This window comes from Ambystoma mexicanum, chromosome 5p (assembly GCF_040938575.1).
Source record: "Ambystoma mexicanum isolate Mex_15411 chromosome 5p, UKY_AmexF1_1, whole genome shotgun sequence".
In the NCBI taxonomy this organism is placed as follows: domain Eukaryota; kingdom Metazoa; phylum Chordata; class Amphibia; order Caudata; family Ambystomatidae; genus Ambystoma; species Ambystoma mexicanum.
In genome coordinates this window covers 1,019,256,842-1,019,272,034 of record NC_090930.1, presented here as the reverse complement: position 1 = coordinate 1,019,272,034, position 15,193 = coordinate 1,019,256,842, and the positions used below count along the sequence as shown (strand labels likewise).

Genomic DNA, 15,193 nt, shown 5'->3' with positions numbered 1-15,193 from the left:
ATGCAACAGCATCCTGCTGACCCTACATATAACAGCATTCTGCTGACCCGGCATGCAAAAGCATCCTGCTGACCCTGCAAACACAGTATCCTCCTGACCCCGCATGCAACAGCATCCTGCTGACCCTACATATAACAGCATTCTGCTGACCCAGCTTGCAAACACATCCTGCTGATCCTACATGTAACATCATCCTGCTGACCCTGCATATGACAGCATCGTGCTGACTCTGCATGGAACAGCATCCTGCTGACGCTAGAAAAAACAGCATCCTACTGACCCAGCATGCAAATACATCCTGCTGACCCTGCATACGACAGCATCCTGCTGACTCCGCATGCAACAGCATCCTGCTGACCCTACATATAACAGCTTCCTGCTGACCTGGCATGCAAACGCATCCTGCTAACCCTGCATACAACAGTATCCTGCTGAACCTTCATATAACAACATCCTGCTGATCTGGCATGCAAAAGCATCCTGCTGACCCTGCAAACACAGTATCCTCCTGACCCTGCATGCAACAGCAACCTGCTGACCCTACATATAACAGCATTCTGCTGACCCGGCGTGCAAAAGCATCCTGCTGACCCTGCAAACACAGTATCCTCCTGACCCCGCATGCAACAGCATCCTGCTGACCCTACATATAACAGCATTCTGCTGACCCAGCTTGCAAACGCATCCTGCTGACCCTACATGTAACATCATCCTGCTGACCCTGCATATGACAGCATCGTGCTGACTCTGCATGGAACAGCATCCTGCTGACCCTACATATAACAGCATCCTGCTGACCCAGCATGCAAAAACATCCTGCTGACCCTACATATAACAGCATCCTTCTGACACTACATGCCACAGCATCCTGCTGACCCTACATATAACAGAACCCTGCTGACCCAGCATGCAACGGCATCCTGCGGACCCTACATATAACAGCATCCTTCTGACACTACATGCCACAGCATCCTGCTGACCCTACATATAACAGAACCCTGCTGACCCAGCATGCAACGGCATCCTGCGGACCCTACATATAACAGCATCCTTCTGACACTACATGCCACAGCATCCTGCTGACCCTACATATAACAGAACCCTGCTGACCCAGCATGCAACGGCATCCTGCGGACCCTACATATAACAGCATCCTGCTGACACTACATGCAACAGCATCCTGCGGACCCTACATATAACAGCATCCTGCTGACACTACATGCAACAGCATCCTGCGGACCCTACATATAACAACATCCTACTGACACTACATGCAACATCATCCTGCGGACCCTACATATAACAACATCCTGCTGACACTACATGCAACAGCATCCTGCTGACCCTACATATAACAGCATCCTGCTGACTCCGCATGCAACAGCATCCTGCTGACCCTACATATAACAGCATCCTGCTAACCCAGAATGCAAAAACATCCTGCTGACCCTACATATAACAGCATCCTGCTGACACTACATGCAACAGCATCCTGCTGACCCTACATATAACAGAACCCTGCTGACCCAGCATGCAACGGCATCCTGCGGACCCTACATATAACAGCATCCTGCTGACACTGTTTGTTTGTTTGTTTGTTTATTCATTTGTTTAGCGCACCAGACTCGTAAGTAAAAGGGCGCAATGACAAGGAAATGCAAGGCTTACATGATTACGTATACACAGGTTACAGACAGGATATATACAATATGAACAATAGGACTGTGGCAAGTTCGCATGATTACGGGATATATACAATATGAACAATAGGACTGAAGCAATATTGCATGATTACGGGATATATACAATATGAACAATAGGGCTGGAGCAAGGGTGCAAGCACTAGGATATAAAACTTATATGGTTACAAATGCATGGGCTGCAGAATTTACATAAAGAAATAGTATAGCAAGATATACTGTTTCTTGATTGCAGGATAGTGTCCTCAGGGAGAGGGTGATGGGGGTGAAAAGTGGATATGGTTGGTCAGCTCTCAACTCCTGGGGCAGTGAGTTCCAGCTTCTGGCTGCCTTAACAGTGAAGCTGTTGCCCCCGATGGTAGTAAGTTTGTATTTGGGGATATTTAGGCAGTTAGTGTTCCCCGTTCTAGTGGGTCTGAGAGAAGTTCTTCTCTGAAGTTTGTCTATAAGGTAACTGGGGGCCGCGTTGTTCAAGGCTTTGTGTGTCAGAGAGAGTGTTTTTAGAAGTATTTTATTGGATGTGGAGAGCCATTTGTGTTGATGTCTCAAGGCGGAGATGTGGGTTTTCTTATTTATGCCAAGGGCTGCTCTTAAGGCATTATTCTGTAGCGTTTGGAGCTTATTAGTGGTGGATTTGTTAGCCCCAATGTAGAGGGCATTGCAATAGTCGATTCTAGAGAGTGTAAGAGCTCTAGCCAGGATCAGACAGCTATAGTCAGAGAGGAACGGTTTACCAGCTCTAAGAAGTTTGCATGTGTAGGCCGTAGACGAGGTAAGGGATTTGACCTGTTTGTCAAAGGATAGTGTGGAGTCCAAGTAGAATCCCAAGGTTTTTACTTCCTTGGAGACTTTAATGGTGTTGCCGTCAATATTGAAAGATGAGTATTCTTGACCTAGTTTTTTAATATTGGCCTGCGAACCCAGTATTATTAGTTCAGTCTTATCATCGTTCAAGCATAGGCCGTGTGTGGCCATCCATGCTTGGATGATAAGGTAAACTTTGTTCACTAGGCCCGTGTCCGTACCGTAATCCCCAGAAAGTGGTAGGAGAATCTGAGTATCATCTGCATAGTTAGTGTAGGTGACACCCAGCTGGTCCAGATCGTCGAACAGTGGCTTAGTGAAGATGTTGTAGAGGGTGGGCGAGACGCAGGATCCTTGCGGAACGCCGCATAGGATGGGTGTAGGCTCGGCAGATGCTGAGGAGGAGAAGACTCTCATGGTCCTCTCACTCAAGAAGGACTCGATCCACTTGATAGCGTCCGTGGAGAAGTGAGCTGAAGAGTCAAGGTGCCGACATAGGACCTTGTGGTTGACCAGGTCGAATGCAGCGGAGAGGTCGAGTAGGAGCAGGAGTACTGTCCTTCCTTTGTCTCTCAGCTCGTCTATCTGGGACTTAAGGTCAATTAAGGCAGTCTCAGTTCCGTGCAGTGGACGGAAGCCAGATTGTCTGTTGCCCAGGAGTTTGTGCAATTCTAAATGCTTCTGAATTTGAATGTAGGCGGCTTTATCCAGTATTTTTAGTAAAAATGGGACCGTGGTAATAGGTCAGTAGTTTGTAGGAATGAGGGGATCAAGTGTTTGTTTCTTGAGGAGTGGTAGCACCCAGGATTGCTTGAGGTTGGCAGGTATAGTACCTGTAGCAAAAGAGGCATTTATCAGTTTGGTTATAAATGGGGAGAGTTCTCTAGCAGCGTCTTTTATTAGCTGTGCAGGGCAGATATCCCCTTTACAGTTTGAGGGCTTTAACGATAGGATAATTTTTTCTACCTCTAGGATGGACATTTTAGAGAAGTGGAATGTGGCATTATATGCCGGTGGTGGCTCATTGGGCAGGAGAGTGTTAGGCGATTGCTGTAGGTTTAGGGCCTTCTTTTTTAGTTGAATTTTATTCTGAAGTGTATCGATTTTATGCGCTAAGGCTTGTTGTATGTCTGTGCACCAGGATTTGTTCTTGGTGCAGACGTCCGGGGTAGCAATAGGGGACTCTAGTTCTTTGAGTATGCAGAAGAGTTCTTTCATGCTTGAGTTTGAGCTGGCAATGTGTTGGTCGTATGAGTCGCGTTTTGCTTGGCAGATTTCCTTTTTGTAAAGTGAGGAAAGTGCAGTTAATTTGGCTTTATTCTCACTAGAGGGGCATAGTCTCCAGTTTGTTTCACTTTTGTTCTTTAAGGTGCGAAGGTCTTTGAGTTATGGGGTGAACCACTTGTTTAGGTGGGCTAAGGGTTTGCTCGGTCTGAGTTTGATAGGAGCAATTTTATCCAAAGTGGTAAGCATAATATTGTTAAATTCCTGAACTAGGCTGCTGGGGTCGAGATTATCAGACAGTGCGTTGAGAGTAGGCAGTATGGCGGGGATGATTTTTTCTACCGTAATACTTTTATTACTTCTGGTTGGGCATGGTGGCGCTCGTGGTCGGGCCAGTGGAGTGGGTCTGACAGTGGATAAGAGAAAGGAGATCAGAGAATGGTCTGTCCATGCTAAAGGCAGGATGGATGTGATAGTGGCAGAGCAGTTAAGGTCCGCTACCCAGTCCAATATTCTCCCTTTAAGGTGGGTGGGTGTAGAGACTTTTTGAGTAAGGCCTAGTGCTTTGATCGTATTAGCTATTTCTTTGGCATTTTTGTCTGTTTGGTCGTTGAATCCTAAGTTGAAATCGCCTAATATAAGTAGTTGGGTGGAGGGTTTCAAGTTGTTCATAATTATATTATGCAAGTCTTCCTCGAAGGTACCAAGAGGGCCGGGTGGTCTGTATATAAGGTGTATGGTAATAGATTGTGACTCGTTTATCTGCATTTTGGCAGTGAGGGTTTCGCATGATTGTAGAGGCTGGGTGGGGGCTAGTCTGAGACCAAGAGCCATTTTAGAGATGATAGCGATGCCGCCTCCTCGTGTATTATCACGGTCTTGTCTGATAATGGTGTAGTCGTCAGGGACAGCTAACATGAGGGTAGGTCCTGCTGCATTATGGAGCCACGTTTCCGTGATTGCGAGAAAATCCAGGTTCCCTTCCGTGATTAAGTCAGCAATATCCGTAGCGTGAGCGACTAGTGATCTAGCATTAAGGAGCGCTCCCTTGAGAGGGGGGTCCTCGGGAGTTTTGTTAGCTCTGATGGGTTTGTCTATGGTGGTGCAAACTTTAGGATGGAGGTTATTAAGCTGGAGGGTGTTCACATTCAAGGTAGATGTTTGAGTAGGCCATTTGGACTGGCTAGGCATTCGTGAGCTAGGTTTGTAATTGGTTTTGAGGTTGGAGGCCGGAAGGGCTCTTCTCAATGGTTCATGTAATTTGGCTAGTCTTGCGCGGAGTCTGTTGTTTCTATTGGACGTGGTACAAGGTAGGGAGGCATAAAGTATTGTTTCTTGGGCCTTGCAGAATGTGGAGAGCTTGGGTTGCATAGCGTTAGTATTGAGTTGGCTTAAGTTTGAAGTAGGTATTGGTGACTGAATAATATGGTCGTGACTGCTGAGGACCGATTGTGTGACTGTAGCCATAATACAGAAGGCTAATGCTAGGTGTGGCATCCTTCCAGTTCCAATGGCAGGAGAGTGCTGTCTAATGGCGACCATAGGGCGCAACACAGGGCTCAGCATAGGTTAAATGTGGTCTAATGGCGACCATAGGGCACAACACAGGGCTCAGCATAGGTTAAATGTGGTCTAATGGCGACCATAGGGCGCAACACAGGGTTCAGCGTAGGTTAAATGTGGTCTAATGGCGACCATAGGGCACAACACAGGGCTCAGCATAGGTTAAATGTGGTCTAATGGCGACCATAGGGGACAACACAGGGCTCAGCATGAGTCAGGTGAGGTCTAGTGGGGACCACAGGGCACAACGCAGGGCTCAGCATAGGTTAAATGTGGTCTAATGGCGACCATAGGGCACAACACAGGGCTCAGCATGGGTCAGGTGAGGTCTAGTGGGGACCACAGGGCACAACGCAGGGCTCAGCATAGGTTAAATGTGGTCTAATGGCGACCATAGGGCACAACACAGGGCTCAGCATAGGTTAAATGTGGTCTAATGGCGACCATAGGGCACAACACAGGGCTCAGCATGGGTCACGTAGCAATTATAGGGCACAGCATAGGACAAATGGGTGTCTGAGCCAGACCATGGGGCACAGCACGTAATGCATTTGGATGAACAGTTCAATTTGAAGTGTCGCGATAACAAAAATGCAGTTCGCATGCCCACGAGTGGTGGCGTACTAGCGAGATTGTGAGGTCAGTTACAAACGGGGGTGCTTGGGCAAGTAGGCAGCTCATGCAAGGACACCATAGGAACTCAGATAAAAAGCTAAGTGAACTCAAATGCCAGATATGGTGTCAGCTAGATCCGAAATCTGTCAGGGTAGCAGGAAAGGCACTGCTGCAACTTGCATAGCGTAGCAAATGAACAACCAGTGATTGTACTCACGTAGTTTACGGTCCAGTATACTGTCGATCACCCACGTACAGAGCATAAAAAAAAAGGTTCCCCTAGTGAGGCGATTGTGCAGCGCGACCTTTATGATGAAAATCAGGGGTCCATCAGTATGCTTCCGGAGCGAACAGTGGCAAACAGGGCAAGCAGCCTTATGTTGGCCTTAGGTGGCCGCCGGCTTCCGCCTGCCGGCGGATGTTTAGGCTTAAATGCAGCCTACGCAACGTTGCTTAGCAACGTGGGACGCCCAGCCTCGCTTTCGGGCCGCATCGCGCCCGACATTTTGTTTTTGAAAAAGTCGGCGCGAACGGACCTGGGGGTTGTAGAGGCTGCGGGGACTCCTTTGTTGAGGTGGTGTGCCCAGGGGGGGCAGATTGGCCAAATGCAGGGGCAGCTGGGATCTGCTTTAGATCCTGTGAGGGGATCAACGCCGCCGTGAGATCCGAGGGTTTCGGCCCAGTCGAGTCGTCTTTGTTGAGGTCCAGGACGGTGGTGGGGGGCTCCTGCCCGCTCCACGACGATGGGGGTCTGTGGGGGCAAACAGGGCAAGCAGCCTTATGTTGGCCTTAGGTGGCCGCCGGCTTCCGCCTGCCGGCGGATGTTTAGGCTTAAATGCAGCCTACGCAACGTTGCTTAGCAATGTGGGACGCCCAGCCTCGCTTTCGGGCCGCATCGCGCCCGACATTTTGTTTTTGAAAAAGTCGGCGCGAGCGGACCTGGGGGTTGTAGAGGCTGCGGGTACTCCTTTGTTGAGGCGGGGTGCCCAGGGGGGGCAGATTGGCCAAATGCAGGGGCAGCTGGGATCTGCTTTAGATCCTGTGAGGGGATCAACGCTGCCGTGAGATCCGAGGGTTTCGGCCCAGTCGAGTCGTCTTTGTTGAGGTCCAGGACGGTGGTGGGGGGCTCCTGCCCGCTCCACGACGATGGGGGTCTGTGGGGGCAAACAGGGCAAGCAGCCTTATGTTGGCCTTAGGTGGCCGCCGGCTTCCGCCTGCCGGCGGATGTTTAGGCTTAAATGCAGCCTACGCAACGTTGCTTAGCAACGTGGGACGCCCAGCCTTGCTTTCGGGCCGCATCGCGCCCGACATTTTGTTTTTGAAAAAGTCGGCGCGAGCGGACCTGGGGGTTGTAGAGGCTGCGGGGACTCCTTTGTTGAGGTGGGGTGCCCAGGGGGGGGCAGATTGGCCAAATGCAGGGGCAGCTGGGATCTGCTTTAGATCCTGTGAGGGGATCAACGCCGCCGTGAGATCCGAGGGTTTCGGCCCAGTCGAGTCGTCTTTGTTGAGGTCCAGGACGGTGGTGGGGGGCTCCTGCCCGCTCCACGACGATGACACTACATGCAACAGCATCCTGCTGACCCTACATATAACAGCATCCTGCTGACAGTACATGCAACAGCATCCTGCGGACCCTACATATAACAACATCCTGCTGACACTACATGCAACAGCATCCTGCTGACCCAGCATGCAAACACATCCTGCTGACCCTGCATACGACAGCATCCTGCTGACACAGCATGCAAAAGCATTCCCCCGACCATGCATAGGACAGAATCCTGCTGATACTAGATGCAACAGCATCCTGCTGACCCAGCATGCAACAGCATCCTGCTGACCCTACACATAACAGCATCCTGCTGACCCTACATATAACAGCATCCTGCTGTCCCAGCATGCAAACACATCCTGCTTACCCTACATATAACAGCATCCTGCTGACCCAGCATGCAACAGTATCCTGCTGACCCTACATATAACAACATCCTGCTGACACTACATGCAACAGCATCCTGCGGACCCTACATATAACAGCATCCTGCTGACCCAGCATGCAACAGCATCCTGCTGACCCTACATATAACAACATCCTGCTGACACTACATGCAACAGCATCCTGCGGACCCTACATATAACAACATCCTGCGGACCCAAGCATCCTCCTATTCTGGTATGTGACGTCCTGCGCCAGGGAATGCCTGATGATAGACATGTGAAGTTTTTTCTTATAATGGGCAAGGTCCTTGGCACACTTGGGGCTCACCGTCTGAGCTGAGCCCGTGCTATACCTGGGGTATGAGAAAGCAGGATCTCTGTTTTGGAATGCGATGACACCGAAGGAATGTTTCACGCCATAATTATAAAGATAATCAATGTCTACAATATACCAGGGGCACGACTCAATTCTTGAATCGGTTAGAAAGGGGTGTACCCGGTGTAGAGTGCGGGGGAATCAAATCCGTAGGGGCTTGAATGTGAAAGCATAATTTTGAAGATTCACACATTTAAATCTCACCACTCCTGTCCTCAAAGGTAGGCCCCAGTAATAATTCCGACGAATAAACCATTCATGCGATGTGCACATGGCATGGGATCCAAGCAAGTCTCTTCATGTCTGTATATGGGGGCACATAATCCTCTCAGATCTATGCATCTATAACAGCTACACCCTGCTTTCTGGGCTATGTGGTACATAGCCATTCTAACACATAACGGGTGCTATGAAGCACAATTTACTTGTATAAGCGCCTAACAAATGCACAATCAAGCAATAAATAAATAAATAAATACACATTATTTTCTTCAGTGGTGTTCATGCAGCGGCTCTGTAATAGAAATGTCAGGTTTTATGCAGTGCTTCATGCAGGATGCCTCCACTTCCTAGCGCTATTAACAGCTCTAACTATTACCCAAGCTAACAATCCTCAATCAGCCTCGGCAGGATGAAGGGTTGCATCGGCCCTCCCGGGATTCAAACGCGTGAAGTGCCGTCTAGACCATGCTAGAGTGCCAGAGAGAGGCGCTTAATCTGGGGGCCATCCGTCCGCACCTGCAGTATCAGCGTGCAGTGGGAACTATAGCCTCGCCATGTTCCCTCAGACGTTTCCTTTGTTAATGGGCGGTCGCCACTAGATAAAAGGGCACCCAGCAGGCGCGCCCATGCTGCGAGGAGTCCTGGTAGTGGGTGGCGCAAGGGAATCAGTGCCAGGAAGAATCTCCATGGCAGCCATGCCCCCCTTCCGCTGATGCCTTGCCTTCTATGCCTCTGGCAGAGACCGAGAGGCCATGCCCACAGAGGGTTACCCTAGTGGGCTCACTCTATGTGCTCCCGCCGCTGTACTCTGAGAAGCATGGCGAAGGAGGGACTTTGCCTGCACCGAGCTTAGTTCTCTGGCCTTCTTCTTGTAACCAGGTGATCAGAACACTGGCATCAGCTGCACCCAGCTCTGCTAAAGGAAATCCCGCGCTCCACCCCCCATCAGAACTCACGTGCATAACGTGCCCTCCTTCTGCGCTTATGCATTTGTCATGGCAGATTCAATGCCTTCTGAAGATCCCAAGTTGCTATCTCTGATGCTGGTCCATAAATAGCTTGCATTTATAAGCACCTATAATATGTGTTCTTATTCATTCATTCATTAATTCATTAATTCTTCACGCTGAAGGAGGAGTGGCAGCTTTTTAATAAAAATCTATTTTGTCATTTAACATGTACTGTATGTGAAGCTTGTAAAAGTGGGTGACCATACATTGTGAACTTGTATCTAGCCACTTTCTTTAAACCTGCAGCATCATCGAATTGCTTAATATATTTATTTATAAGATGGTTCAGCGGTCCTTGCCATTGGAATGATGAATTGTACATGGGGTTGAGATTGTTAGGGCTGCTAGACATCAGCACACTATGCTGATACTAGCAGAGCAAACATGGTGCTTAGTGTTAGGTATTGCTAGATAGATTGGTAACTTACGGTGATGGCGAAACTAGGCAAAACAGAGAGGAATTCTGGGTAAGCTCTGACGTTATCCTAGTGAAACCAATAAGACCACCAGTGAAACTTAATTTTGCTTGCACAATTGTATGTATTCTGGTAAAGTCTTCGTACATTAGTTAAATGGAAATCGTCCACTGCTATTCCAATACTTACATGGTCATTAACTGCTATGGCCAAATTAAAAGTAAAATGCCCTCCCAACCAACCTTGAACTCAATGCAAACCATTCCTGGCCTGACTTTTGCTTGATTTAGAAATGTTCAGGAACATATACTCTGTCAAGATTTGAGTGAGGGGTCCAGTGCAAGGGAAAGTAAACTGCTTGGAAGGATAGATTGACATACAAGGTGCATGAATCACACAGAGGCCCCCCTCAGTAAGCACATGGTTTAGGTGGTGGACATTTCGAGTGCAAGGCATCACCGCAACCATCTCTATTCTGGCAAAGTTTCCAAGCTGGCTTATTGATGCGTTTCACCTGGGATGCTCTCCACCTAAAAAAAAAAAGGATCTTTCCAGGATCTCCTCTTTGTCTTTTTATCCATTTGCAACAACGTTTCCCCAGATGAGCAAAGGGAGTTCTGCTTTGAAGGGAAGCCCCTTGCATAAACTCATGGAAGCTGAGACCGAGGCAGAGTCATAAACTGAGTGGGTGGGGAAGTGACCATGCGTTGGCAGAATGCTGGACGACAGCAGAGAAATAGAAAGCAGTCGCTTCTCCCAATATTCCAGTCCAAAGGAAGTGGATGTCGTATGGTAAACGCCCCCACCTATCTTATCCAATGTCTCACGCTCAAATCCTCAACTTGATCCCTCAGATCTAATTCTAACATTCACTTACTCATCCCCCGTTTCAAGAACAGGCAGCCCTAGCTTTCCTGTAGCAGCCCCCAGAATCTGGAACTCACTCCCCTCCAACATAAGCAACGAGCCTTCCCACATGCACTGCAAGAAACTGCTAAAAACCTGGCTTTTTAACAAATTCTAACCCACCTGCTGTATGATATAGTGAATGACTGTTTGACCACAATGCTGTATTAACGTTTGCGATGTCAAATGTCTGTAATAATGTTTACAACGACAATGTCAAATGCCTTTACCTGACACTCTTTCCCTGTAACCAGAAAGTATTACTGTAAACTTGTAACTTACGCCATGACACACCCTGGTTTGGGCGTATAATAAAATGTAAAAAATAAAAAAAAATAAAAACAATGAATGTGTGTGCAGTCCCTCCTAACAAGGTCCTTGTGGAGCCACACGAGGAGGAGGTTAATGGCGCAGGGGTGAGACGTGACCTCAGCACACAGACAGGAATCCTACGCTAATGACCTGTGAATGCTGCTTGCCAGTTCCCGGCTCTCTTTGCACCCTCTGAGATACACAGAATGCTTCCATTCCTTGCCTCCTTTGTCCCCTAAACACACTGCAAAGAACCTATATGTCTACTTGTTTATTTCTTTCTAGAGCCGGTGTCTGCAACCTGCAGCTCTCCAGATGTTTTGGAATACAACCCCCATGAACTCTCACCATTGACTACACCAGTTAGGTATGATGGGAGCTGTAGTGCAAAACATCTGGTGAGCCAAAGGTTGAAGACTCCTGATCTAGAGTAATTAAGTGCCAGTCTCAAATGAAGTTGCGCTCCTCTGTCAGCTGCATCCGCAAGTTAAGTGCACAACTCAGACACATGTGTTTTACTTATGAGATGTTCAAAACCCTGCTGGAGACCTCAGTCCTTCATCCTTCCAAGGTCGATACACTAAAGACCATACACTGGGAAATGATAATACCTTTTATTACAGACCTTTGACTTGGTCTGAAACCGGGAAAAAGTGCTCCATAAAAATTTGATCATATTGTTATTTTTTTTAGCAGTTTTTCGCTTGCTTAAACTCTGAAACATTTCAACTGGACCATGACATGAAAATCTTATTTTCAGCACCCTATACAAATACAACATCGTTCTGCAGGGCATTGCTGGATGTATCCACTGGAACAGGCTGCTCAAATAAAGTTCCTGATAGTCTGCCAATCCTGGAATTAAATGAACTTTATTTCAGGAAGTCACAGAAATAAGTTCACAAATTCTGGATCCCTTTCGCACATGCGCCGTAGGGTTTCCCAGGGTTCTGGTTCCACTAATGTGCTCTTGTGATATTAAGAGCTCAATAAATCACATTCATATATATGTATAATATATATATACATGTACATTTTACAAATATATAGAATATCAAAAATGTACTTATCTTATCTGCAAACGTCTTCTTGTAACATATACTCAATCCAGATCCAAGTTCAAGAAGGCCCCTCCTTCTAGTTTGATTGTTTGCGGGGAGGGGAGGTTTCTCGGTATATTTATTATTGGGATTTAAGGACGTTTCGGATGTAATTGCTGAAGTTATTGTGTGTTTACATGTTTATTGGAAAATTTGAATAAATCACATGCCTCCATGTGAAAAGATATATGCACCCCAAATCCAGAAGAGACCTGGTTGTGGTGGTATGAAGGCACATGGCATGAGTGAAAGCTGCGCAACACCCCCTGAGAATGTTTTGCCTGGTCCATATTTTCCAGTATAGAAATGTTGGCGTTCTCTGCCGCGTCTGCCGCGTAGAGTGAGTCCAGGCCACGCTTTTAATGCCCATTCTGTTTTCTTTCCTTTTTTACAGGATGATGAAAGAGTAAGTACAAATCAAATTATCAGTCCTGTGTGACGTTCCAATTGAGAGATATTGATTTGGGCTGATGTTTCGACATTATTCTGTTGGCAGTGCCCACTGGAGAGAGCGCAACCCGCTTCGCGCTGTGACTGCCCCGACGGGCAGCCAGGAAGGCCCGGTGCTGCTGGACCCAGTGTAAGTCACTCTACAAAGGACCATTTTGTGGCTTAACGTCAATCTTTCCAAATTGGAAAGTTCTTGATTTTAATGAGGCCTGATTTGGAGACGACCAGAGGTTTATTTGAGGCTAGCAAACAAAATTGCATTCATTGTTGTTATCTGAGCGCTCAAAGCAAGGAGCGGGTGGCATACCTGTATATTGGAAGTCTTGCTACTTTTCTAATATTTTGGGACTCATTATGAGCCTGGCGGTATCTGAAAAAGCAGTTGGTAGTGATGTTTTTTTTGTTCAGTCCACCAGATGGTGGGTTTGTAAACCGATAAGTGGGAAAACTGCTTGCATGCGTATAGCAGAGCGGTCTTAGCGCCATAAAATGGTGATAATGGTGCCGGCAGTATTATCATACTTGATTGTACATCTTGTAGCCAAGAAGTCTAATGGACCTTTGGAATGAGGTTGTAAGAGGATTCAATTCAACACTACAGCTAAGTCAACGCCTAGTCTATAATACTGAATGAAAACCCTTATTGATATAACTTTATGTCCAGTTCATGCGTTCTGGATGACTACCCCTATATAACACCCCTCTCTTGGAATCCTCCTGACCCCACTGAGCCAAGAAGTAGTTCTGTTTTGCAAGTTAAAAGGTTTAATTGATAATTTAAACAATATATATATATATCACGCTTTATAATAAATTAATAATTGAATATCACACTTAATCTGAGATGATCAAGATTAACAACGGAGAATCTGGCACTAGCACCCTTCTTGATAATCACTAAGGAGTTGACATGAAATGGATAAGATAGCAACAATACTTTTATGGTTTCAAATGGATGCAATGTGGAATGAAATGCAGTAAAGAAAATAACTTGATAGGATTTCAGCAAAGACAATGTAATCACTTTCTTGTACAATTCACCCCCCCCTTTTATGCAATGCAAGGAAATGGAAGGAAGGCACACAATTCTCAGAAATGCAATTCAAATGTAATTCAGTTCACCCAGCAACTTAGACTACAGAAGTTGAAAACACAGGCCCAAATGCTTTTATATGTGCTGGCAATTAAGTGAAAAATATACTAAAATGCTTTTAATTCCCTCTAGGAGGTTTAGGGTGAGTGGTATATGCTTTGAATAAGTTCAGGATCACTTTAGCAAGGATCTATAAAGGATCTATAATGGTTGTCAGGTTGCAAACGAATTTTTGCAACGGAAGGCAAGCAGCCTCTGTTTTCACACGTGGAGAAATTTGCAAATCGCGGTAAATTCGCGAGTGCGTTTTTCACGATTGCGGCAAAACTATAGAGGGAATCGGAATGCGGTTCTAGGTTCGTAGGAAAGCCACGATTCTCAGCTTTCAGAGGAAAGTTACTGCAAGTCTCTAGCACAAACGGTCACGGAGATATGACCGATTAAATAAAGGTCGTTTTTCAGATTTGAAATTTTAAAGTTCAAAAAGACAAGTGCAGCTTGCAACTAGAAAATGACAAGTGACAGCTTTACAAATGACAGGTGACAGTTAGGAGACAGTTCTACTTAGATTAAAATAGGATTGAATTATATTATTTTAACTAAGAGATTGGTTCTGCACAGTTTTCTAGGTACTCACACTATATTCTTGAGTGAAATGGGCCTCGCCACGGATCTGGTCAGGTTTTAGACTGGACTCTGGTCTCTGCACTTCACAGTGATCTGGGTCAGCTCTCTCTGGTTCTGCTAACAGGTCAGCTCTACTCTGCTGGTCTGGTCTGGGTCTCTGAAGGTTGATGGAGGTAAAGTATGGATTTTCCCGGCAGAGCTTCCAGCTGCAAATGGATTTGAAGGTCCCTATCTGTCCTGTCTCTTTGCTTTTATGTGTTTTTAAAATGGGTGTGTATAAGCAGCATCACTAGCCAGCCCCTCTCCACTTATCATTGGCCAAGCTTTCATTTCTCCCCTGATTGGGGAAGCTAAGTTGTGTCAGAGTGATGTCATTTTACAGCCTGCAGAAAGTCCACTCCTCCTGTCAACTTGCACACAAATCTAGATTTGAACCAAATACATCTTTCATAGCTACACAGTGGTTTGAAATTACATGCACCCATCACAAATCACAGGAGGTATCCCCTGTTCCAACTCTGCTCTTCCTGGGGGCTTGCATTCAGAAATGGCAATATTTTGCACTTTTTAACTGGTTTGCAATATCGGACATTAACCCAAATTTACACACATGTGCGCAAGGAGTATGGACATTAGTTGATGAAGTGTCAGATTTTTCACATGCACACATTTTGAGTAATATCCTCTTTTCCGCTAAAACTCCCCTGAACATGCCACCGGTTCTAAAAACCTCTTAAAATGTGGGCAGAAAAATCACAAGAATTATGGTGTCATTTATAAAATTTTCACATGTCCGTACTATGAGTTATTCATCTTTTTAGAGTTATGTTCTGGCCC

At 46.5% G+C, this 15,193-nt stretch overlaps 1 protein-coding gene across 1 annotated transcript in view; it reads left to right on the top strand.

Annotated features, from left to right (window-relative positions):
* Positions 1 to 15,193, top strand: part of LOC138480617 (collagen alpha-1(XXI) chain-like) — a 703,399-nt gene that overhangs the window by 326,820 nt on the left and 361,386 nt on the right. The window contains exons 8-9 of the mRNA XM_069612315.1: positions 12,581 to 12,592; positions 12,683 to 12,766. Of these exons, the coding sequence (XP_069468416.1) occupies positions 12,581 to 12,592; positions 12,683 to 12,766 (96 nt within the window). The remainder of the gene's footprint in view (positions 1 to 12,580; positions 12,593 to 12,682; positions 12,767 to 15,193) is intronic.